The 26215-nt window shown below is 36.9% G+C and overlaps 2 protein-coding genes across 2 annotated transcripts in view; both read right to left on the bottom strand.

Moving 5' to 3' along the window:
* The window catches only part of LOC136819443 (protein CNPPD1-like), an 84284-nt gene that overhangs the window by 54497 nt on the left and 3572 nt on the right, over positions 1 to 26215 (bottom strand). The window lies entirely within an intron of this gene.
* LOC136819445 (SOSS complex subunit B1-like) lies at positions 1765 to 25637 on the bottom strand. Its single transcript, XM_067075668.1, has 5 exons — positions 25522 to 25637; positions 17903 to 18041; positions 16319 to 16390; positions 15671 to 15743; positions 1765 to 2625 (listed from the first exon to the last, which is right to left on the bottom strand). The coding sequence occupies exons 1-5, from the start codon at positions 25607 to 25609 to the stop codon at positions 2287 to 2289; spliced, it is 711 nt and encodes a 236-aa protein (XP_066931769.1). The 5' UTR covers positions 25610 to 25637; the 3' UTR covers positions 1765 to 2286.

The raw sequence follows: 26215 nt of genomic DNA, 5'->3' as shown, positions 1-26215 counted from the left end.
AATAACCATAATAATGTTAAACATTCGTGAACACATCAATAAAAGAATTGATGAGCACAAGGAGAATAAAAGCCGGTAATAGCATAACACAAAAAGTTTTGTGTGACGATGATGATACCAATGCAATACAATTGGTGTAAAGGTGGACGCACTTACCCTAATGTTTGATCATTAACGAGTATCTAGCACGTGTAACCAAGGTAGTTTGTTTGGATAGTTACACAATTAAAACATTTCTTGCTTAGTTACATAATTTAAAGATTCTGACAATCAAAAAGCGATGATTTATACACGGCTTATTATAAGAAAATGATACCAAAGATTTTGAAATTTCCTCTAAAACTTCTTTTTGACAAAGCTTATTCTCCCAAACTATTCTTAAACTGAATTATAGTAAAACACATTAACTTCTCAAGCCGGATGTTGTGTCAAAAGGCTAGGATAAACTATACCCCTACCCCAATGTGTAGACTCATTCTCCTTTGAAGAAACTTCTTACAAGCATAAGAGGAAAATGTAAAGGTCAAGTGGTGATGATGACATTATCATTCATTTATTTATTAGAGGAAAATTTTTCTCATTACTATGACTAAGTTGCATAAATATAAACACATGCAGAGTGACATGTCTTGTTTTAACCTAACAATCATTCTTTGTTTATATCATGTTAATTAAAGTCATCTTTTCCAAATATAACTTGCTTCAGAGCAGCTCAGCCAATTCAGAACTCTAACAACTCCACAACTCGAACACAGCAACTCCTATAACTCGAGCCCATAACTCGAAGTGCATTATATTAGCTCCAATATCACCATGTTTATAAATAAAGTAACTCAAATAACTCAAACCCCTTTAACTCCTTCAGCTCGAACTTTCGTAACTCGACTAGGTTCTTAACTCAAACCTCGCTAAGTTCACTAACTCAAAGTCTCATCATAATAGCTCAAATTTACTCAAGTCTCCATTACTCGGGCTTCTACAACTTGAATCCCTTTACCTTATCTTTTAACCGTGAATCTTTCAATGCTTGGAGTCCCTTGACTAGATTGTCCTCAGCGATCGATTCTCTTGTCCCTTCAGTTCGTAAACCCGTACTAACTCAGATCTCTATTACTCGAACAAATTCGTTTTCCCTTTAAGCATTTAAAGCTATTATATTATCTCCTTTGACCTCTGTAAGAAAGATCTTTAGCTTAAAAAATCCCTCATTAGATGAATTTGTATAATCACGAGCCTGAAACACGTCTTGATTTCCTGGAGGAAGAGTACGTGAACTTTCTACGTTCCTTTCTGGACGTAAAATGGACTTTAAAACGATCGCGTGAGAATTAAACTTTTGTGTGTTGTAACACACCTCGTTTCTATTTACTTTTACAAGATAGATTTCATCCATCCAGCATTTTTAAGATAAACATTCGAACTTAAAATGTCTAAATGTCCTGACTAATGAATTGTGCAAAAAAAAAAGATCAGTCATAAAAGGAGAAACTCGTTGAATGAGGAAAATCGCCACTATAGTGTATAGCTTCTCTATATTATTAATCCCGGATTTAATCCTCTGTATGAAGTTGTTGAAAAATTACTCCCAGTAAATTAAATCTGGTTCATGTCCTTATAATAAAATTACCAACTCAAGGCCGAAAATAACGCAAATTCTGTGCTGGTCTAAAGAGCGTTCCTTTCATAGCTTTCACACAACAGGAAACCTTTCAGGTTTCAATATAGCAAAACCTAAAATTTGCAATAGCAAGATAGGCATTTGAGTACTATATAGTCCATTTAAATCTATCTTTCATTTTTCACCAACGCATTTCTTAATATTTCTCCATAAAGTCATAAAGCGATTTCCAGCTCAATTTATAATGAGCACATATAATACACTAATTGGTCCGACGAAATACCAAACACAAAACTCTGGGTGGCATCATGTTGTCTGGCACGTAGCCGAGATTACAAAATGTTCAGTATATATAAACAAGATGAATCATTAAATAATTTCATTTGTTATAATGTTACTTTCGTTCTTTGCCAAATGACGTGCGCAGACGAACGAACGAGAGAGAGTGCGTTGGAAACGCCTGTAATAGCTCATCTTCCTCTGTCATTAAAGGAGGAAAATCCATTCCTAATCTTTTGTTTTCATTGTCACAAGATAAAAAATACATGCACGCTAAAATACCATAATTAGGTTGCCATAGTGAACGATAATTGGAGTATTAGCAAGTAAGACCTACCAGGGAGTCAAGCCGTGACTAAGCACATGTATTTGTTTGTGAACTCAATTATTCAACGTCGCCGTGGGTCTCTACTCGTATTTACTTGAGCGGGTTTAGGAGCCGATGCCGCAGCAGGATTTCCCCTTTGTCGAGGGTCCGTTGGCATTTGTTTGACGTTATTGTCACTATTTTGACGTCGCAGGAGCCGAGGATCCGCTTTCTCGTTACCACCACTGTTGCTTGAGGCGATAGGGCGTTGATATGGGTGGAATCTTTGATTGTTGGGTCCACCACTACCTCCTGTTGGTTTTTGCATCTGTGGGCTTGTAGGACCTTGGTTGGTGTTTGTTTCCATTGGCGGTGGAGGCGGAGGTGGTGTGGATTGACCGCCCGGTTTGTCCGTCAAATGCTAAAAACAAACAGATTAAACCATGAGTAACTAAAAAAGTTAACTAATTGAACTGTGTGAAAGCTCTCCTCTGTTTGTTTATCTGAAAGGATAATTATTATGGAACAAGAAAAATTATTTTTCAAAAAGTAAAGAAAACCTAACCTTAAGCAAATTCCTGTCGGTATTTATTTTGGACTAAAGAAAAGCTGACATTTTAGATAAACCTCCATTCACCTAAATTAGAATAGTGCCCGACTAATTGTCATTCACTAATTATCTCATCAAACAAGGAAAAAATAGGAGCATACATATTGCATCTTTTAACTGAGTAGTCATTGCAAACGACTTTTAGGTGCAAAAAAAACGTCTTTTCAGCATTTCTTATATGCGGAAACGTGGTCAAAGTTACAGCCTGTTAAAGTTTCTCAATCCCGGCCAAGCAGAATATTTTAATCGCAGTTTTTTTTTTAAGTGATACCCGCAACGAAAGCGCTAGATCTACTTTGCTTGCACACAAGTGATGTAGCGCCGTTTGTCGTTAGGCAAAAAGTTTTAAAACTACAATGGCTTCTTTGCGGGTACCACTTTCACAAAAACTCCGATGAAATATGGTGGATATGGTCCAGGGTTTATAAAGGTCAGTGGGAAAATACAACACTTCTTTAAAAACAAACATTTATTCGGAAAAATACATGGTTATCATTTAATCAAATGGTAATTCACTGGAAGCTGACATTTTCCTTATATGAAAGAAAGGCGAGTTTGTATATCTTCGCTCTGACGGAAGACGGTTGAAACGAACCGTGGATAGACTGGTAATGTTGAGCACAGACAGACAAGACAAAAGACAAGACAGTCTTTCGATTTTTAACAGGGTCCACCGCTGACTTGAAGAGTTGATATTGTCCTTTGTCCTAGATTTTGGCTTGCTAGTGATTACCGGAGATCCAACGCTTAAGTCATTCTCGCTCAGCGGTCATAATTTTCGTCGAAATCAAGCAAAACCTACTTTGTTTTAGCCAAAGCTGAGAAAATTCATACTTTGAAAAAAGTCTAAAATTTCGATTTGCAGTTATGAAAGAGTTAAAACTGAGAGTCTTTCAAGTTTTCATCCATCGTCAAAAATAGCGAGTTTATGAGCGTATTTTTGAACCGTAAAATCGAGGAAGGTAAAAGGCTTCATTTATAGTCGTCCCCCAGTCAGTCAGGATCTAGACAAATGAAAAACTAACACAGGATATATTAACTTCCTATACAAAGGAACACGCTTTTTTATAAGAATATACTTTATAAGAATATTCATGATGAAATTAGCCGAAAAAAATTCAGAATATGCTAAGAATATCAATATCATGAAATTTGGCAACTGAATCTAAGAATCCCGTTTTAAGGGCATTTTTACTTGTAAATTGCCAACTATCCCCCTCCAGTAATACTTAAAGCTTTTACAAAAAAATACAATAGCTTCATGACTGAGAGAACGTTCCCAAATATATTAAGTTATGAAACCTTTCACTGCGAGTGCGTCATCAAAAACCGGAAAACGTATTTTGAATGTTAAGAAGACGTGTGATTATTTTGAAATTGTTTGTGTTGGTTTTTGGCAGAAGTTTTGAATTCTGAAAGTTACAAATGCCAAGGGTTGTGATTCTAAGCATACATTAAAAACATTGATTGAGAAATTAGGTCAAATCAAATTTGACCTTGAAAAAAAGTTCTTGAGTGAATTCGGCTGATGTGAAATTTATTCATCTTATTCACTTTTTCAGTTTTCAACAAATCAACATTTAATCCTCAGGGAGGCATGCGCGGTGGTTAAAGGTATGTTTTTCAAGATAGCAGAAAAGCAGAAATGCATTGTAAGGGTGAACTTTTTGATAAATGCACTGTAAGTGTGGATATTTCAGTAAATTCAGGAAAAATTGAGAATTTTTGCCTGAAAATTCTGATTTTTTTTCTCTAAAAAAGTTAAAGCTTTAGGAAAAATGCACTGTAAGGGTGTGAATTTCATCGACCTTTTGCTGCACTGTAATGGTGCGATTCTAAAAGCCTTTTTCTCGCTGCACATACAGTTGGTAAACCCATTGTTGTTCTAAAATAGTTTACTACACGTACCGTCAGTTGGTATATGGTAAACCCATTCACTGGTGTGGTGCTACCAAATAAGCGTAAAACGTTGATTCGTACCGCATTATTATTGTGTGCTAATTGTGGAAAACTTATTTTTCGAGCCGGATCTATTTAGACAAAAAAGAGATAGAGAAAAAAAACGAGTCACAAAAATTTAAACTGACACAAATAAAGCTCAGAAATTTTTAGCAATCAGAAACCTTTAATATTCAATTACATTCAGTTCCCAAGCGACGCCCCACCCAAGGTGCACTTCAAAAAATTGTGACGATTGTCATGAATTTTCGATTGACTCTTGACTCTCATAAACAAAATTTGTTTTCTTACATAATGACATTCCCTCGTAACAACAACAAGATACAAAATAGACTAAAGTGAGTTCTTGAGTGGTGGTACAGCCATGGAGACACGTCTTTAAAAGATACTATATCTTATGTTCGAATGTATTCTCAACCTCCGATAGTATTTAGAACAATGTGCAAACCTAGAAAGCTTCTAAGAAATGGGACTAGATTTCAATGACATTTTTTACGTATATAAAAAACAGGCCTGTCTGGTTTTGCCGGTTTTTTTACGTATATTTTTAGGGCAAATCGATATAGCAAAGCTATATATCGCGGACACAAGATCACAGAGAACACAAGATTGAATTCTGAGATTTATCAACTTTGAATTAGAATACGGAATTAAATAGCCTGAATCTTTGATAATAAATAGCCTGGATCTTTGAAAAAGTGGATAGCCAATGAGATTCGAGCTTTACTTCTCCACCACTACTGAAATCTGGAAGGTGGCCAAATTGTTGACCCCATACCCTTAGTTAATAGTTTTGTTGAGGGGATTGAAGCACTGCTGATCTTCTTTTTGTTTCTAAAACCAAAAAGCGACTTTGTGATTTTTAGCAAAAAAATCTGCCACCATTATTATTTCCAAATCGCGTGACTACGCACAGGTTTTCTTTTAAGTGATATAACTATACTGCAACCAATCAAAACACAACAACAAGTGACGGTAGCCAATCAAAATACAGCACCAAGTGACGTTAGCCAATCAAAGTAGAGTGACAATATACGGACGTCATTTTGATTTCTTTTGAAGTGTTCGATAATGATTAGACGAAGAAATAGGAGAGGATATCCTCCTCGTATATTTAAAGAAGAAAATATTTCACTCCGCTTGACACGAAAACTCCATGAAAGACAAAGTATCCGGGAATGGGTTGAGTCTCAATTAGGCAAACATTGCCAAAAAGTTAAAAAAACTCTAGGCACAACAAGGATAGGTTTCTTTTAATAAACCAAAATTTTCTATTGCCCTTTACTGAACTATGAGGCGGGGTAAAACCAGGTTTTTCCGAATTCGAGGGCGTTTCTCTGGCAAAGATTTCTCACAAGTTTGCAAAGTTTACCAAAAATGTCTTTTCGCGTTCCTGGGAATCTTTATGATGAAAAACGTATCCTGATCATTGGCACACCCCAATCATTTGTAGTTTGTTTCAGTATCCCTTCTTGGAGAGAGTCAACAAAACCAATTTATAAAAACATGTGCAAAAAATCAATTGCATGGTGCGGACTTTTAAACTCTGTGAGCGAATCTAACAAGTAATCAATTATTGCCTTTACTTAGGGGACAGTTTTAGGCAAAATAAGTACCCTCAATTACTTATTTTGCCTAAAAACTGTTTCGAATTTACCCTCTCCCTCCCCTAAGGATCACGATCTGAACCAAGATTGAAAGGACAAATCTTTCCCAAATAACTTAATTTCTTCCCCTCCCTAAGGGTCAATTTTGGATTTTGGCTCATGAACAATTTCTATTTGGGCGTCAGCTATATTTATGATTACAAAAGCAAATGCGTTTCATCAAATTTTTTATTGGTTTCAGATTAGCGAGTGAAGGTAATTAAATCATTAAAAACTGATTAATTTCTGCTGCAACGGAAGCTAAATACTTCCAAAAGAATTAACCTTCTGTTTCCAAAACTCATTTAATGACATTGCGTAACTTAAAACGCGATGAAATCGTGCATAGAAACATATCACTCGTGGCGATCTATTTTTAATGCTAACCTCATCAACTGCCGGTTTAACGAGAGGACTTTAAGTAACTAAGCAATAGCAAGTACAAAGATCATCAGATTTTACACTTTTGCGTTGTATGCACACGTGATTTTGAATTCAAATGAGGTACCCGCTCACGATAGGTAGCCAGACGATACGTCTTTTCAAGCTAAAATGCCCACTATAACATGCATTAGGTCGGAAATATGCTAGCAAAACAACTGAAATATTATATAAAATTGTTAAATCTTTTAAATTTTAGCTAATACTCCGATGGCAAAATGACCTTTTTTCCTTCAACCTTTACAAGTTGTATAGGTTTTTATATCAATTTCTCGTTATATTATTATTATTATTATTATTATTATTAAAATGAATATTACAGGTTGTAGGCACTCAGTGGGCCTCTAAACCGATCTCAATTTACAAATTTCGTGTAACGAATTTCTTTGGATGGCTTTTCCATGCTTCTTTCAACTTTTCTTTGAAGCCTTTTATGGAAACAGCAGCTACCACCTCAATTTATTCCACGTAGGGATGGTTCTGTAGTAGAACGACTTTGTTTGCGGGCCGCCGAATCCATCACTTGCGAAGTTCGGCTGGAGTTCATCTTTGTGTTGTCGATTCGGGCGTGGTCGATGGGTAGTTTTCTTTGGAATCGTAGCTTTATCGTAGAAGTGAAGATGCTTGTAGACCTGCACCATATCACAAAAAGTTCTACGAAACTCTAGTGTTGGTAATTGTAAGCTTCGTAGTCTATCCTCATAAGAGAGATTTTTGTAAAGTTTGACAAGCCTTGTCGCACGTCTCTGCACTCCTTCCAATAGGTTGACGTGTTTCCTTAGTTTCGGTGACCAGACTGATTGTGCATATTCAAGATGCGGTCGAACGAAAGTACAGTACAAAGTAAGAAAAATCTGTGGGCTAAGGTTTTGGAAGCCACGGTTAATAACTCCAAGCATCGAATTGGCCTTGTTGATTTGCTTAGAGATATGTTCCTCGAAACTCAACTCTGCATCAATAACAACACCAAGATCTTTCTCTATGAAAACATGTTCCAGTTGATTTCCATTTAGAGTATATGGATGTGCATGTTTAATGTTTGTAAACTTTCCGATTGTAAGTACATGGCACTTGTCTGGATGGAACTGAAGCAACCAGTCTTTAGACCATTTCTCCAGCTCCTCAATATCTTTTTGTATGATAAGAGAGTCATCGATGGAGTCAACTTCTTTAAATATCTTTGTATCATCAGCAAAGAGTAGTATGGATGAGATGATTTTATCAGGAAGATCGTTGATATATAGAACAAAAAGTAGCGGCCCAAGTACACTACCCTGTGGTATTCCACTTACTACATCATTTGTTGTTGATTTTGACTGATTCACTTTTACCTGTTGTTTACGTCCGTTAAGGAATGCTCTTATCCAATCAAGTGTAGGTCCTTTGAGTCCATATCCCATTAGTTTTTTGCACAATCGACGGTGTGGCACGGTATCAAATGCCTTTGCAAAATCGAAATAGATACAATCTACCACTTTTCCTTTTCCATTCATCTATCGATGAATGTTAGCAGTTGGGTAACTGTCGAGCGTTTGCTAATGAAACCATATTGTTTATTTGAAAGGAGTTCCAGGTCGTCGAGATGCTGTGTAATGTGCACTCGTAGAATTGTTTCCATCAGCTTACAAACGATCGATGTCAAACTTACAGGTCGGTAGTTAACAGTCAAATTTTGTGCTCCTTTCTTATAAATTGGAGTTACATATGATAATTTCCATTCTTCCGGTAGGACTCCTGTCGATAACGATTCGATCATTAAAAGTGCAAGGGGTTCTGCGATATAATCTACAAGTTCTTTTAACATTTTTGGATGCATTTCATCGGGACCAAACGATTTGTTGTCATCAAGTTTCAGTATAGATTTGTAAACAAGATCTTTTGTTATTGGTATTCTTTTGATGACGCGATCTGTGCGGGACTGGAATTCCGGTAGTTCTCCTTCGGGTTCTTTTGTGAAAACACTACAGAATTGTTTCTGCAGGATGTCTGCTTTTTCATGGTCTTCATGTCTTAAAGATGAAATGTCATTTGGTGTTTCGAGCAGGGATGAAACCCCAAGATCTTTGGTTTACTTTTCGACTTGTCGCAGATACCTTTTTCGTATGACCTTCGAGCTTGTGTTATCTTTCGGTTCACTCTGTTCCGTGATGTTACTTAGTTTGTACGGTTCCTAGCTTTTTCTTCCGGGTCTTTAGACTTTAACCAAAGCCTGTGAAGTTGTCGTTTTTGTTTTATCTCATTCTGGACCTCTTTTTTGATTGGTATAGCTCCCTTGAGTTTCCAGCTTTGATTATCAATATGTTTTATTGGAATAAACTGGCTTCTCAGATCAAGAACTTTTCCTTTAAAGATTGTCCACATATCTGTTACTAATTTTCCTCTCAATTCGTTGATCAAATTTTTCGACCATTCTCCATCATTCAGGTGTTGTTTCATCTTTGTGTAGTCACCGGTTTCATAACTGTATCTTTCCGAATTGGGTTTGCGTTGAGTGTAGCAATCAAACGTAAACACCAATATGCTATGGTCGCTCTTCCCAAGGGGGCTCAGGTACTGAAGGTCGCTTACTTGATTTTGTTCATGAGTAAGTATTAAGTCTATCGTTGAAGGTTCGTCTGTTCCTCTGTATCGCGTTGGTTCATCAACAAGTTGATAGAAAAACGCGTCTCTGAGAGCGTCCAAAAACTTTTCTTCCTTACTTTCCTCAGAGTGTGACGTTGTCCAGTTATCCCAGTTTATGGTTGGATAGTTCATATCACCTAAGAGACATTTATGAGTGTGTCTCTTCTCGGAAGCAATAGATTTGATCAGCTCGTTCAGTTTATCGTTGTTTTCTTCTGAATGATTGTTGTTTGTTGGACTACGGTAAAGGCATCCAAAAACTAACACATCCCTGCCGCAAAGTCGAATTTCGATTATGCATGATTCATCAAATTCTGTCGCCGATTTTACACCAACTATTAGATGCTTGATCGAGTTGTGAGCTAATATAATGATCCCGCGTCCTTTTTTTGATGTTATATTTTCATGGTTCACTAGACTAGTAAACCACGTCGTTGTATTTCGCTGCAGATTAAACTTTCAATGGGATCTATTTTTTTATATGTTCACTGAATACAACGACTAGTTCCAAATGGCGCTATTTACTAAATAAACGGTGGAGTGCTTTTCATACCGCGGCGGAGTGCTCACAAAAAACAGCGCACTCACTCTCACAGATTAGAATAAAAAAGTAAACAAAACTCGGTACTTTTTATGCTTTATTATTATTATTATTATTTTTTTTTTCACATCCTGATTATTTTTTGAATTTAATATTATAAAAGAAGGTGAGTACAATGGAATATCAGTCAATTTAGGAGCTTTTTTTTTGAAAAAATTGTTTCTCCCATAATTATCATGCATAAATGCACTAACAAGATACCAACAACAAGACAAGGAGTTATTCACAAAAAATATGATATTTTTGTCTGAATGAAAAGAATATGAACTGGACTGTACCTACCCGCTATAGGTACCCCAAAACAAAAATATTCATATATGGGGAAAAATCAAAAGAAAAAGATGAACATTTTTTCAGAAAAACGACATCAAAAATATAAAAGATCAGGCCACTGTAGGCATAAGAAAACTTTTTTTTTTTTTGTAGAAGCCAAAAAGAAAAATGTTTTCAAATGAGCAACAGCTTTTACAAAACATAAAATTATACGTATTTGTTCATATTGACCTTCAATTTTGCTATAAAAATGATATATATAGTATCTACATAAAATTACTTCTAAATCCAAGTAGATTTTTTTTTTAATTGGCAAAAATCCAATCAAAATTTTCATAAACTTTAAAACTGTAAGTTTGAAAAACTTTGACGTATAAATTTCAGTCTGAACTTGTTCAACAACACCAGGGGACAACACAAAATGACAAGGTAGAAGTCTGCCGGGGGGCACTGACCTTGGTAACTGACGTGCCGCTGGAGTTTGAAAAGTGGACCCTGTGAGATGTGAATGTTTGGTAAATTTGGGACCCATTCAGAACGAAAAATGATTTGATCGAAAAAATCAAAATATTTTCCCACTTCAACCCTGTAAATTGGCAAAAGTGACTTTTTAAAGTAGACAAAAGATTCAAATATTTTTAAATTTCCACCCTAAAAATTGTCTACATCTTGAAAATTAGTACCGTGAGATTTGGTAACTTGCATCAGTGGAGGCTAACATGCATAGCCCTCAAATGAAAGACCTGGCTGGTCATTAAAATACAACTACGCAGCTCCGCTCGCAGCTCTACTCTACCATTTTTGTTTTGATTTAACTTTGTATTTTAATGACCAGTCAGGTCTTTCATTTGAGAGCTATGCATGTTAGCCTCCACTGATGCAAGTTACCAAATCGCACGGTAAATTTTGGGACCCTATCAGATATCTCTAGAGTCTGAAAAAGGGACCCTGATCAGCGGTATGTCCCCGTACTTAATTTTGCCTAAGTGCCCCCACCCTGGAAGTCTGCCAGTAGTGAAAACCCTAAACATCCTCGTACATCTAACATTTAGAGTCAAAGGTAGTGAATTCCAGCTAAACGACGGGCATCCGAAAGCCCAGGAAACCAGTCATCTCAATGTAAAATGTTGTTATTTTCATTCACAAATAGAACCAAGATGTGTCTCAGTGGTCAGCTTGTCAGAATATTGTTTCCGCATAAAAAGCAGTCAATTTTTAAATTCCAAATTACCACTTCACTTTTCATCATTTGTTGCAACATATTGCGCAGTATTGCACCACCAAAATGTTATATAAATACCATACTTTCCATTATAATTTTTGAGGATTTCTGTAGCCATTTTGGAGTTACATTCTCTGGGATAAGGTTATCAGGTTTAACTTGTACCCATAGAAAAAAGCAGTGATCTGTTACCCAATGAATGTGAGCATATTAACATATTGAACATTCCCTGCAAAAAGTATCCTGCATGTAGTCATGGAAGCTCAGCTGTGTCATAATGTCATAAATATTGCACTTGTACTAGAGATTTACCAGCGTACCAAGCCAACAAAATTTAAAAGATCCCAGTGTTAGAACATGTCATGAATGTTTATAACCATACACAATCAAAAAATCTTTCAATCACAACAATCACATGAAAAAGTATAATCCATATATGAGTTAGTTTGTTTTTGTGAATAAATCAACGTCCCAACCAAGCCAGAAACAATGTATGAATAAAGTATCTCAGATAGATAATGCCAAGACAGTTTAAATCTGTGTTTATATACATTTAAAAGCAAAAACTTCTCTTCTCAGTTTAGCAAAAAAGTTGGAGAAGTCCTCGCCACGTTTTTCTGTTTTTGTGTTTATAATTTTTTTCTCATCCATAACTCCGAGAAACTCAAATATTGCGATGAGAATAGAAGAAAAAATAAGCCGTGTCCATTCATTTTATCTTCCCTCTTTTTCGAGGGAACGTTGCCTGAGATTAGATTGAAGCAAAATCCCGTATTGCACCACTTGGAACTAGTCTGTCTTTCCAATCCACTCTCCCGCGGCAATTTCTATTTTTTATAAGAACTCTTTATTATAAGCACTATTCCCGCGTTCCTGTGTCCAAGGAAAGACAGACGCTTGCTAGTCTAATGGTTCACCAGCTTATACTCTTCAAATTCGTATTCATGAGGTTCTCTCAGTGCACCAACCTTTGACTTAACTTGACAAATTGGGATCAAATGTGGTTTTACATTTCGTGATTGCATTCTTAATTCTCCCAATTTTTCAGATGTTAGTTGGTCTGCATTATATTATTCGCAGTTATTGTATTATCTTGTGTCTTTTTTTTTTGGGTTTTATTTCTTTCGTTATTTTCGTATTTTTTCTTACATTCTTTGGTGGAAATTAATCTTGTCGTTGGTTGTTGATCTTCTTGAGGCGGAATCCGTTTTTTGAGGAGCCACGGACTCGCCAGATCCCACCTGTTTCGCTTTCATTCTTTCTTTTAGCTTCAATTACAAGATTTTTGAATTCTTTCCTTTGATCAGGGGTTAGATCTTCACAGATACTATATGGTCCCTTAAGACTTCAAAACCAGTTTTTCCAAGCTGGGAAAAGCTGGGGAAACTTTCTACGGATCATTGAAGGGGTTAACGTCATTTTGGCCTAGAAATTCTTGAAAAGTCAATTTGCTGATTTGACCATGCGGTAGAGCTTGTTGAAGAGTAAAATAAGGCCATTTCTCCAATTTTGTCGATAAAGTCCTCGGAAATGGACGATATGTCTTCAAAAGGCAGATGCTGACGTCAGCAATATTGAGACAATTTTTGACAAAAAACTACTTTCAGAAGACACGATTCGAAGCAGAGTAGGTATAGTTTATAGGGTTTATATATCCCTACATCTTGACATTTGAATTATACCTCTAATCGATAGAACTCTTCAAAATGCATCTTCTGAAAGTGACTTTTTCACCAAAGATTTTCTTAAAAACGCTGAAGTTACTGTTTCTTATATACAAAGTGTATACAATAAGCCTGATATTCTTATTTGTAGTCTACGTCAAAGAATACCAATCTACATGCATTTACATCACTGTGAACTATGCTGCATACAATCGCGTGCAGCTTTTCATTTTTGTAATTTGATATCATCTTAGCCTCTCATCAAAATCAACATAAAGTTTCTGTTAGAGAGTAATTAGTTTCCGAAACAGATGAAAATAGACCTTTAAAACAACATCAAACATCGAGGGTGAAAAGGGTGAAAACTTTTTTAAATCGACTGTTTCCATAGTAATTCGAACTTCTAAAGGGAAAAGTTACAGGGAAATCTTTTGAAAAATTTCAGATTAGAGAATGGCTATGGTGAAGTCTCTTTAACTCGAACCTCTATAGCTGGAATTAAATCAAATTAGGGAATGTAACTGTATGAATCACAGTACTATATTCAAATGCACTCTGACAAAAAAGAACACAAGCATGGGAGCACGTAGACCTTTCAAGTGCATGAAAGTGGCTCTTGAAATAAAGTGCAACACCACAAAGGAGACACTTGTGAGAGGACAAGTACAAAAAAACATAAACAAGAAAATGGTGATTTCCACGTGATTTTGTATATTCTGTGTGGCCCTATAATTGGCCTCCAATCTTAATCAGTAATTGCAATAGTCATAACATTTTAAACCTCTCAAGATAAGTCAAAACAACGACACGTGATTTCTGGTACTATGTATGGCCCTGAATAACGAAACAGCAGATTCTGATTTTACAAATCAACATTGGAAGCTAAGACCTCTAATTTTAAGTAGCTAAAATTGCAACATTTCGTTCTTAGCTTTGCAGAAAGCTTTGCAGCTTTTTAACCTCTCAAGATCCGCTAACTAAAAACCAAAACAACTACTTTGACGCTTACACTCAATCAAAAGTCATAGTTTGCAGAGGGCGGTTACAAACCGCCCATGTTTACTCCAGCCCTTATATACCAATCCCGCTCAACGGATAGAGCGCTGGCTTCCGAATCTGAAGGTCTTTCTTTGGTGGTGGTTCGAATCCCACTCGGTGCGAAAATTAGAAAGGCCGAAATTGATGGACAAATGATTGACAGGTATGAAAACTAAGTCAGAAATGAGAAACTAAGTCTCAGAAAGTAGAAAAGACAGATAAGGTGAAAGATAGGAAAGGGAAAATGGGCCGTCAAAGATGATACTTCTGACCGTCGAAGATACTTCTGACCGTCGAAGATACTTCCGTCCGTCCGTACTTAGAGACCAAGGATACGACCTCAAAGAACAGTTCCAGGACGCGTTGCGCGGATCCGCTTTAACCGGAGCATCCCTCGACTTCCAAGTGGTTGTGTGTGTGGCAGCCGGTTCGACATCAATCACGCCTTATCTTGCAAGAAAGGAGGTCACGTCAGCCTCCGATATAAACTTCACACTCTTTTTATTACAGAAAATTCATTCGAATCAAACTCGCTCAATGTACCACCAAAATGATCAAAGAAGAATAGAAAGTATATACACAGTCACCAGCCAACAATTTCACTTTCTACTTTAATAAAACAGACTGTTACCATTTGTATAAGTTTAATTTGACCAAAATGTCCAAAGGCCCTCTTTTATTTGATCAGATTCTCAGTTGTTTTAACAAATCTTAGTACCACCTGCTACAAACAACTTCCAGGCGATCCCCTAAGGGCGATGCAAACTTTCACACAACCAATCAATATCGACAGAAGATTATACAGTGTTTGAACTGAATTTATATAAAGAAAATTCTCATCGTTAGGCCATCTTTTGTACCTTTTGAATTTAACAGTGGTCAAAGCAGTTTTTTTCTGTGAGACGGAAAATTTCTTGATAGAGATATTTTAGTATACAGTGACACCCGCAGGCCCCACCGTGGTGGTACCCCCTAGAGTGGTTAAAAGGCACTAAAATTTGTTAATTAAAAACAACTCTTTTTTCTTTCTTTCTGGTGGAATAATTCCAGAGAATAAAATCACTTTTTCTTACTATAACTGAGACGGAAAACTTTGACAAAATTTTCTGTGAGACGGAACTCCGTCTGAGACGGAAGAACTTTGATCACTGCTTTAAGTGCCCGGTTATCGGACGCTGTCCCTCATGAAATCACCTAAATTGTGCTTAAAACAGCCTTTTTTAATGAAAAAGACTTTGAAAAGTGCCACTTTTGGCTGCCATTGGACTCTTCTCCGTCAATATCCTTATTTCCAACAATTTTTATGAACTCGAGGTCTAAATTATCAATTTCATCAAGGCTGTTCATGTTGTGAATCAATTACTGCAAGGAGGGCGAGAATGTTACGTACCTGTTTAGCCATTTGAATAAAGTCTTGGTTTGGATCACTCAGATTTGGAACTTCCGAAAATAGCAAACAGAACCTACAAGAATGAATATAACTATGAATATAGTAGTTAGAAATGGGCAAAAAGGGGAACTAATTGTCGAGAAAAACTAAAATAAATATTGAAAATAATCGAGACTCTTAATAAAGTACTGCGCTATCTGGAGATGTTGTAAGAGAGCTCGATATATCTGAATCGTAGTGGAGATCTTTGACCAGAAAAAAACTTCGAATAAACTTGGAAATTAACATTTACAAAAAATACCCATATAAAGGGGACAAGCTGGAGTTTTTACAAGCTCTTATTTGATTTGGTTGGTCGTTAACCAGTAATAAAACAATTTTGTTACTTTTTCTAAAGAACGCGTCATCTCTATCACTTCAAATGACCAATTAGTGAAGTATCTTGTAAAAACTCCAGCTCATCCCATATAAAGAGACCCCCAGTGGAGTCCCTGTTCACGCTATCACGCAAATAAAATTAAGATTTTCTCTCGTCGCGCATCACGCATTTCGAAATTACATGCTCCGAAATTATAGATCACGCCAAAAAGTGCCCTATCAACCGCTGGAGGGCCTCGAATAGAATCCACACAGCATGAAATGACTTACTCTCCAATTTTTTCCATGCTACCACTTCGTCCAACATACAATGTCAATTGGTTCTTGAAGATTTGTGCATATCTAGAAATTGGATTGGAAAAGTTGACTTTTATTATAGTAACATAGGAACTACGGCCGTAGCTGACTTAAAAAAATTATTGGGTTGCCCTAGACTGCAGTTGAAAACTTACTTACTTCAACAAAAATCTAATAAGAAAGATCAGTGAAATTCAAATTGAGCTATTTTAAAGTAATTTGCAAACCATCTCTAATATTTGATTTTTATATTATGACAGACAGTGCAGTTCAACGGGTCAAAATCTACAATAATGGCGTCTAACTTTGAATAACTGAGCAATTGCTAATCAATACAAAGATTTAAAATACCTTAATATAATTATGAGAAAAATTCCGATTCAGTCGCTATAAGAATTCACAATAAAGTTGTCGGATTTTTGTGATTCTTTCAAATGCAAAACCTTAAATTTGCAAAAGCTTAATTTTCTTCTCAGCATCAAAATCTAGAAAACCTGGAGAAAATAGTTTTTGATTTGTTCATGGTGGAATGAGTTTTGAATTAAACTCACATATGCTTGTACAAGCAGGGGAATAAATCATGATCTTTCGTTATCTGTTTAAAAGCTCGTGACCACGCCCTTAGAAATGAAAATTTTCAAAAAATGAAAAAAACACCCCCAGATATTCACCCAAGGAACAAGTGTGCCAAATTTCAGCCAAATCCAAGCATTTTTGAAGTCTCCAGGCTGCCCTAAAGTTTTTGTGACAGACAGACACACACACAGACACACACACATTGTCAGATTGTAGCTCAACTGAAGTTGAGAAAAGATGCGTTTTTTGAGCTGAAAAATTTTTTGTTCACAAAAATTTGCTTGAGCCATCTTTTACCTACTTTCATGCAAAAAAAAAAAAACCCGTTTAATAGCCGTTTTTGGCTCAATTTTGGCCAAAAAACATTTTTTTTCAAAAGTCGGGCTCCGTCACATTGGGTTTATAGTTATGCATCTTTGTGCAAAGAATCATAAAGAATGAAAGAGCCAATCTAGAGAAAAGCTAATACCATAATGTGCTTGTAAAAAAATATCGAATTTGGCCAGTTTTTCTGTAAAAACACGCCAAGCAGCCAAAATTTCATGTCTAAACACACATATTATTCAAAAGTAAGCCCTCATGAGCAGAAAAAACATCTATTTCATAAAAAAATTGAGAAATTTGACTAAGAACATTGATGTATGCTTATTAATAGTGATTCTTATAGATAAACATGCGTTTTTTGAGCCAAGAAATTTTTTTCCAAAAATCTGCTTGAGCCATCTTTTACCTATGAACCATCTCTTTCATGCAAAAAATCAGAAAAAATTAATGATCCAATTTTTCACAAAGTCCAAAAACCCCGTTTTTAGCCGTTTTTCGGCCCAAATTTTTTGAAAATCGGGCTCCTTCACATTCGAGGGTGTACGGTTACACGCAAAAAATCGAACGGACGAACATACAAAGGTTAATTTATAGGACCTCCACCGGGGTAGGTCCAAAAACCGGGAAATATTTTCAAATTCTAGCTCTTGGATATACCCTTTAGTGAATCTGATGATATCACCAGGTTGTATAGCAGCTCCATAATCATTCCATACTGACATATTGATGGAACCAGATTTGTCAGCAACTTTGACCGTTCGAATGTCATTCCCGTCTTTGGTTTTGTTGGGTTTACCTGAAGAAATAATAAATAGGAGAAAACAAGTTAAAAAATTGATGATCTCAATCGAACGGGATCGGCTATCGAGCGAATGGAAACAAATTGAATGCAATCATCCTATTGAAATTCGATTATCGATTTCATTCATTGATATTTTCTGGTTATCATTTTTGAATTTTGTTTTTGCCTGCATAGGGAGTGAGGAAAATTATACATGTTAAAAAAAGAGCAGATGAGATGATAAAGGAAAGCCATTGCAGAATTTTAACCTCAGCTACACTTTCAAAAACAAATAGGGATAACATTTTCGAATGACTAGTTTGTACAACTTCTTAAAAAGCGTTCAACTTTCAAAATCTAAAGAACTCTATAGTTTTTTCATAATTTCAGACCATATTCACCATATTCACCGAATTTCCATACAAGCCGGTCCAAGCCTACTTCAATTTCTCGAAGCACGGGGAGAAAGATTTTTGTTTTAAAGCATCCATTCAAAGATCAAACACTCCAAAGTATAAAAGTAATATAACGCCATACACAATATTGTGAGCTTGATTTGCAAGCAGGGTAAAGATGACCCCTAGTCGAATATATTCTAGGTGACCATAGTGTCCTCCCCCCCCCTGGATTCAGGGGGGGGGATGGGTTTTGAGGTTAAAAGGACGTATAGGGGGGAAAGAATTTTTTTTGAAACCAGGGTGGGGAAAAACGAGGGGGGGGGAATGGAAAATTTTCATTCTAGGCATGGGGGGGAACTCACCAAAATCAATTCAAAATTGAAAAACATCTGTTTTTTATGAGATGATATAGCATAATGCTTGGTTTTATTAATATTATGGTTTAAAAACAATCATCCTTTCCATTTCTTCTTGAATTAGAACTACCTTAGGGAAAACAATAAGCGTTAAGTTCATCAAATTACAGCTTTTTAATTTTTTGCTTGAGGGGGGGGGGGGTTGAGAAATTTTTGGAGGCAGGGTGGGGAAAAATGAGGGGGGGGGGGAATGGAAAAATTTTCATTCTAGGCATGGGGGGAAGAGACCCTGAAGGACACTATGGTGACCCAAATTAATTCAATACTCTCGTTTTTTGCCTTTTTCGATATTTTTTTTTAAATTGACGTTTTAGTTTTTAGTACATACCTTTTGAACGTTTGAACCAATGAAGCAAAATTAAAAAGTAATATACCAAATCTTACCAATGCCTACCAAAGTTAGGCTTAATGATTCCGAAACAGCTTTTGAAAGATCAGTTTACGACTGCCTGCAATATCAAATCAAAGAGGGTAACTTATTTCTGGCACACCCGGTATGAAAATAAAAAATGTAATACAGCATTTACGTCCGCATTTTTAGCCCATCAGATTGCATTAGATCGGCCCAAATTTTTAGTCGGCTCTAATTTTAGTCACCAACTGGACATATATCCCCAGTTTACAAGAAAGGGAATCAAGGACTTGCTGAAAACCATAGACCCGTTGCCCTCACATCCCACGTTTCAAAGGTCTTTGAAAAGATTGTACGAGCCAAGATACAGAATCATTTAGAAGAAAACAATCCGTATATATACATAGTGCCCCCCCCCCTTTATAAAAGGGAGAGGAAACCAATTTTCCAATTTTGGATGGGTGAGGGGGGGAAAAAGAGGGGGTAAAACATCGATAGTTGGCAAATTTGGTGGGGGGAAGTTGTTTTGATTTTATTTAGGATTTTAATTTTTCATTTCATTGTTGTTTTAAGTCTGCTTTTCTAAGCATGTTTGTTTACATTCATGGCGTCCTCCAGCTTTTTGGTCCCCCCTAATAAGAGCTAAAATCCCCCATCTGGCCTTTCCCCCCCACCTGTCTTTAAAATTTGTGCTCCCCCCCCCCCAATTGGGAAATCCCCCTAGCCGTATTGTATAAGGGTTGCGAAGTGATGATCCAGACTTACCTCAATTCGCAAGCTATTGTAGCAAAAAAAAGACTCTCAAAATCCCTAGAAAGACAGGCTCATAAGCCTGAATGCCCAAACACACCAGGAAGGTCTGTATTTATCCTATTACTCCCCCCACTAGGTAGAGGACTGAATATACCCCCTATTCGCCTTTCTCCCCCATCAAGCTTGAAAATTTCACTTCCCCCCTGGCACCAAAATCTGATTCCCCCCCCCCATCTTCCTGGGGGGGATGATCCCATGTACATTAACCCATTTTCGTTCTATTTTGTCTGGTTTTCCTTTTGCAGCAAAATTTTACGTTTGTGTCAGGTTTAAATTTGAGAAATTCATATGGGTATTATGAGGGGACCGATATTTTTAGAATTTACTGGGGGGGAAGCAAAAAAGAGGGGGGAAACTAAAAAACTGAAAAGTCATAGGGGGGAAAAAAGAGGGGGGAACTTTAAAAAAATCAAGAATTTGGTAGGGGGAACAAACCCTGGAGGACACTATGATATAACAATAATCAACATGGCTTTAGGAAAGGCCGCTCATGTCTTAGTCAATTGCTTCAACACACCGAAAGACTGCTCCATTACCTAGAGAATGGAAACAACATTGACGTTATCTATTTAGACTTCAGTAAAGCTTTTGATAGAGTAGACCACACCATTTTGTTGCACAAGCTTCAGAAAAATGGCATAAACGGTAAACTCCTTGAATGGATATCAGATCCTTTTTGACTCATCGAACACAGAGAGTTTCAGTAAACTCAACCTTGGCCCCAGAAACAGATGTTATTTCAGGTGCGCCATAAGGATCTGTGCTGGGACCGCTGTTGTTCCTAATCATGATTCAAGATATTGATAACAACATAACTTCATTCTATTTTGGCATTGTTTGCTGATGACACCCGTTTGATGAAAGAAATATCCAAACTGGAGGATGTTTATCATATACAAAATGATCTAGACACTGTCTATAAGTGGACAGAAGACAACAACATGCAGCTGAATGGTATTAAATTTGAGCACCTTGCCTACAGGAAAAACGACGCTCTGAAGCAAAGTTCTCGCTATTTTTCTGACACAGCAACGTTGATCAAAAATAAAGACAAAGTTAAAGACCTTGGATTCACCCTAGACACTCAGTTGACTTATGAGAAACATATCCAAGAACAAATTAAAAAAGCAAAAAATATAAGTGCATGGATATAACGCACATTCAAATCAAGGAAAATTGAAGCCATGTTAACTTTATGGAAAGCACTAGCCATCCCTCATTTGGACTACAGCTCTCAACTCTGGTCTCCCTGGAAGCGTGGTCTTATCTAGACAGGAGACCCGTCGTGTGTTTTTTTATAATTTGATGTACACAAGACGGGTTCGAGCTGTGAGTCCAATATTGGACTCACATTTTTTACAGCGGGAAATTCGAATTTAGCGCTGTCCTCACTTACTAAAATAAAAACCAAATTTCGAAAGTTGCGCTTTCTCTAAGAACATGTGACCAGTAAAAGAATAACAAAATTTGATTGGCTATGTTTTCAACCGTTATTAGGATCTGAGAAATTCAAACTCTCAACCCATACCATGCTATACATTTCGCCATCAGTTTATCAAAGAAGAAATCATAGCATGGATTCCCAGGCTAGGTCTTATCCAGCAACTGGAAAATGTTCAGAAATCATTTTTACATGGAATTCCATCCCTCAGGCATCTTAATTATTGGGAAAAACTCAAATCAGTATAGCCGTGAAAGACGGAGAGAGCGGTATCAAATAATAATTTTTATCTGGAACGTCATTGAAGACAAAGTCCCAAATTTTGATTATGACGAAAGTAAAGGAGGCATTTCCTGCCATATAAATCAAAGATTAGGGAGAATTTGCAATTTAAAAGCTGTCAATATTAAACACAAAAATATCTGGAAGGGAAGTCTTTCCCAAGAAGGCCCTCGATTATTCAACACCCTTCCCAGACCAATAAGAGATTTGACAAACTGCCCCAAAGAAGTATTCAAAAAACACTTAGACACCTTCCTCACAACTGTTACGGATGAACCTCTGCTTGCCCACTATTTCAACCTTAGGCAAGCTGACTCCAACAGCCTCAAGGAAATGTTGAAGCATCGGACTCAACGAGTTGGATGAGCTGTAGAGTGTCGAATGTTGAATAAGGGTTTTTCACTGAGATAAATATTAATAACAGTTCATTTTGGCAGCATTTTGACATAATTAGAAATAAAGGACCAATCAAATTTGCATGAAGATAATTTATAGCAAAAAGAATGCACTGCCTTTAAGGGTCCCTTTTTGCATGTTCAGAATTAAGCAGTAAATTGCAAACTTTTTTTCCAGCCACCCCCCCCCCCCCCCGCCAAAAAAAGAAGGGTGGTAAAAACAGTTCAATCCAATTTCTTGACTTTTGAAAGCCTAATCCTAATAAGCTTCTCAAAATTTAAGAAAAGTTGGGTTTAGGGGCCCAACCTCAAAGTCGGAACTTTGGATTTTTATAAGCACGTGGTTGTTTATAAAAGATGTGCATCATGTGCTCATCTTTGGTGATTAATATGTTGTTTTTTACTGTTGTCAGACAAAACTGCTGTTGGAATACTGACGCATATGTCAAACCCAACGTCAGGCATTTTTACTGTCAGATTAGAAAGTGTCAGACTAATGATGACCTCCCATTTCAAGATGACGGGAATTTGTGACGTTTCTCGATGGCTGGCTGGACTCAAATTTTTAATAACATATTAAACATAATTATGCATGACATCACTTAGGATTAGGAGATATTTATACATTTTACCACTAGCAATTTTTTTGGTAATCAGGTTTGTTTGGATTTAACTTTGTATTTTAATGACCAGCCAAGCCAGGTCATGCAAGGGCAAAAAAGTCCAGACCCGATCAATCGAACTTGTGGAACCAGAATCAAACAATCGAACTAATCAAACTCCATCAAACGATTAAAGTTTGATTAAAAAAATTAATGAAACCTAATCGAACACTCACAATTTTTGAAGCAATAGCAGTTCGATTAGTTCGATGATATTAAATCCTCATAACTTCCCTTGCTTGCAAAAACTTTAACCTGGCACGCGATTGCCATTTTGACAGTTTCTTAACCGGACTTAACAGCTTGACGTTTATTCACGCATGTTCCAAAAGACAGAACAATGGAAATGCGTCAATCCGTTCAGCTGACCAAAATGACACAAAAATGACAAAATGGCCTGTCAAGAGATTTAAATATCTTTTTGTTTGGTAAAGCAATCAATCTCAAATAAAATGTATCTTGACAAGGAATAAATAAGCTTTTCATATAGCCAAACTGAATTACCATAGCTTTTACCAAAAAAATATATCAAAGATCCAATTTCAGCCATTTTTAGCCAAAATTAATAATGAACTTTAAAAAGGTTTACTAATTCTTTAGATATAGTCAAAAGATTAGACATTGGTGAAAACTTATTTCTCCGATCGAACATTGACACATGCATTTCCAAATTAGACACGCGTGTATTGTACCCGGATATTTGTCTATCCCGGATAAAGTCCGTAGCCCCTCTGTTGCGATTTTGCGCGCAGCCGAGTGGCGGAATACTACGCCCTGGAAACCGCCTCTGGCGCTAAAAGGATACAGGAAAAGTGTGTAATCCGTTATCGGAAGTAATTTCCTGATTTACATTCCGAATTTGGCTTTGAAAAGAAGCTAATATACGGTGGCTGAGTAGCACAAACTTGTCAAACAAAATTGGTTTATCGAACTGATCGAACCGAAACCCATTGATCGAATTTAATCGAACACTCACAATCAATCTTTTAAAAAATCTTAGAGTTCAATAATTTTTAATCGCTCAACAGAGTTTGATTAATTCGATTGTTCGATTGATTAGGTCTGGACAAGTTATGCAAGTTTCCCGACTTACCGGCCAGTGTGGAAACGATGCAAAGTACACGCCTAATTGCTATTTGATTAAAGTGAGGTGCACTACCGTGAAAAGCACAGGTTGAAATCATATATTGACGCTGTACTGATGAATCAAGATTCTATTCAGCGCGCAATCAACGACGACCATCCAAGATCTTGGATGAAGTTCAAAGTTAATAATTTTATTCCTGTCGTTGAAAACACAACTAAAAAAAGTCATCAATACTTTTTTACAAAAGTCATTGATAGAGAATCGTAACATTAAAGTGTCTATTATTTCGATTCAATTACAGTAAAGTGACATTTCCATAATTAATAGTTTAGTAATTACTGATATATATTTGGGGATCATGTAAAAGATTTCTTGCGAAAGAAACTCACTTCAATTACACTTGGAGGTTTCGACCTGTGCTTTTCACGGTAGTGCACCTGGGGAATTCGTAAATAGTAAATAGCATACTGATACAGTCTGCTAGACATTAATGAGGTAACATTTGCTCTTCATCTTTGATTCTTTCTACAGTGATTAGATTGACACGTGCGCGATAAAATTTCTATTATTGGTCTTCAGAGGTTAATATATTCTTTGAAAACTTAACCTCTGATACTCAGAGGGTAGAGGTGCCCACACCAAAAGAAGTTTGGCTCTTGCGGAAAGACGGGCAAAATTGCAGGGGGTAAGCCCCCCCCCAACGGGTCTAGGATTGAACTGAGCTCTGGTGAGGGTTCAGGGGGCGAAGCCCTGAATACCCTGAGATTTCTATCTTCTCATGCCTAAAAGTTGCTCAAAATTTGTATAGAGATTGAATTATTTGTACTTCTAAGAAAGAAATGTATAAAGTTAAATGAATCATGACCATGAGCCATATTTTAGGAATTAATAAGATTAGGTATTAATGAATTAAAAGCGCTTTATATTCTATTTACACTCTACGTCGTTATATGACGGTCAAGGGATCGGAGCGGGGTGGGGATGCGTTTAAACCTGGCGTAATGAACTACAATGAACTCGGGTGTTAGAATGGCGGTGCTCCTCACGTCTTGAAAAGCTTTGACTTACGCCAATATCTCACTATATAATAGTTTGTTATATGCACTCCTTACGCCAATATGCCAAAAGTAATTGCTGCCTCACGGTCACGCCGAATATATTTGGTGTGTTATTAACCCAGTATGGATTCCACGAAATCTTGCGCCAAAGATATTTTTCCGTAAAGCAAGCCTCATGCCAAGCAAAATTTTTTTGTACCAACATTCAATTTTTCAATAAGGGTGCAAGATGGGAAAAGAGGCGCATGCGCCAACATGATTAATAAATTGACGCGAGCGTAAGCGAGCGAAAAGCAAATTTAGCCAAATGAAAGCTAAAAATCGATGGATTATGGAGTCATTCACGCCGAGCTGGAGTTATTACATTACGCCAACTGAAAATCAAACAATCTTTGTAAGTACCCTTACGCCAATGCGCCAAAAACGTTTCAGTTGTACGCCGAAGATCTTCGGCGTTAGTTACACGAAATCCATACTGGTTGTTAACTAAATTCCAGCCTGGCTTAACGGTAGTCCCTTTTTGTCCTTTTAGAATTTCTACTTGACAGATTACAAATCTTTCAACTCCTTATTTATAAAGTAAACACTTACCAACATCAATGACAATGAAGACTAAATTCAAATTTTTGGTTCCTGGCCGAACATCTTTGACCACGCTCATCTTGTTTTCATCCGCCATCTTGAATTTCGAATGTGAAGCAAAATCAAAACAAACCTGTTCAATAATTTCTCGATGGGCGGCTATAAAAGCGCTTTCTTGGGCAAGGTGGGCGGCGGCGTGTTTGTTTGGCGCGAGTGTAGGAGTTAACTTGTCGGTGGTCCCAAAACTGCCAAAATAATAAGATACAGCCAAAACAAGATTAGGACTAGGCTTCTGCTCTCTGCAAATAAGACTATTCGAAGACTGTAGTTCTGCAATCTTCACCAAGGTAAGCAGAACTGGCGCTGTTAGATTGCCGCTTGGTTGAATTTATAAAATATCAAAATAAATAAGGCCGCGTGGGTCACGTGTTTTAGATAGATGGGGTATACTGTCCCGGGGGGAGTACTTAGGCAAATGGAGGGTACGGTATGTGCCGCCCTTAAGGGTCGGAAAAGTCCCATTAAGGATCGGAAAATTAGGAAAATTTCAGCTTTTTACCCCCTGAAGTGAAAGATCAAATTTGGTCAAATTTGTCCCGCTAAGGGTCGTAAAATTCCTTTGTTTTCTCCTTTTTAGTCCCGGTAAGGGTCCAAAGTTCGATAGTCGGGCGGCACCGCAAATTTTTTTCCGTACATGGTCGGG

The sequence above is a fragment of the Clytia hemisphaerica genome, unplaced genomic scaffold, assembly GCF_902728285.1.
Source record: "Clytia hemisphaerica strain Z4C2 unplaced genomic scaffold, Clytia hemisphaerica genome assembly, whole genome shotgun sequence".
Classification (NCBI taxonomy): domain Eukaryota; kingdom Metazoa; phylum Cnidaria; class Hydrozoa; order Leptothecata; family Clytiidae; genus Clytia; species Clytia hemisphaerica.
The sequence above is the reverse complement of the archived record's forward strand: the minus strand, read 5'-3'. Positions and strand labels throughout refer to the sequence as shown.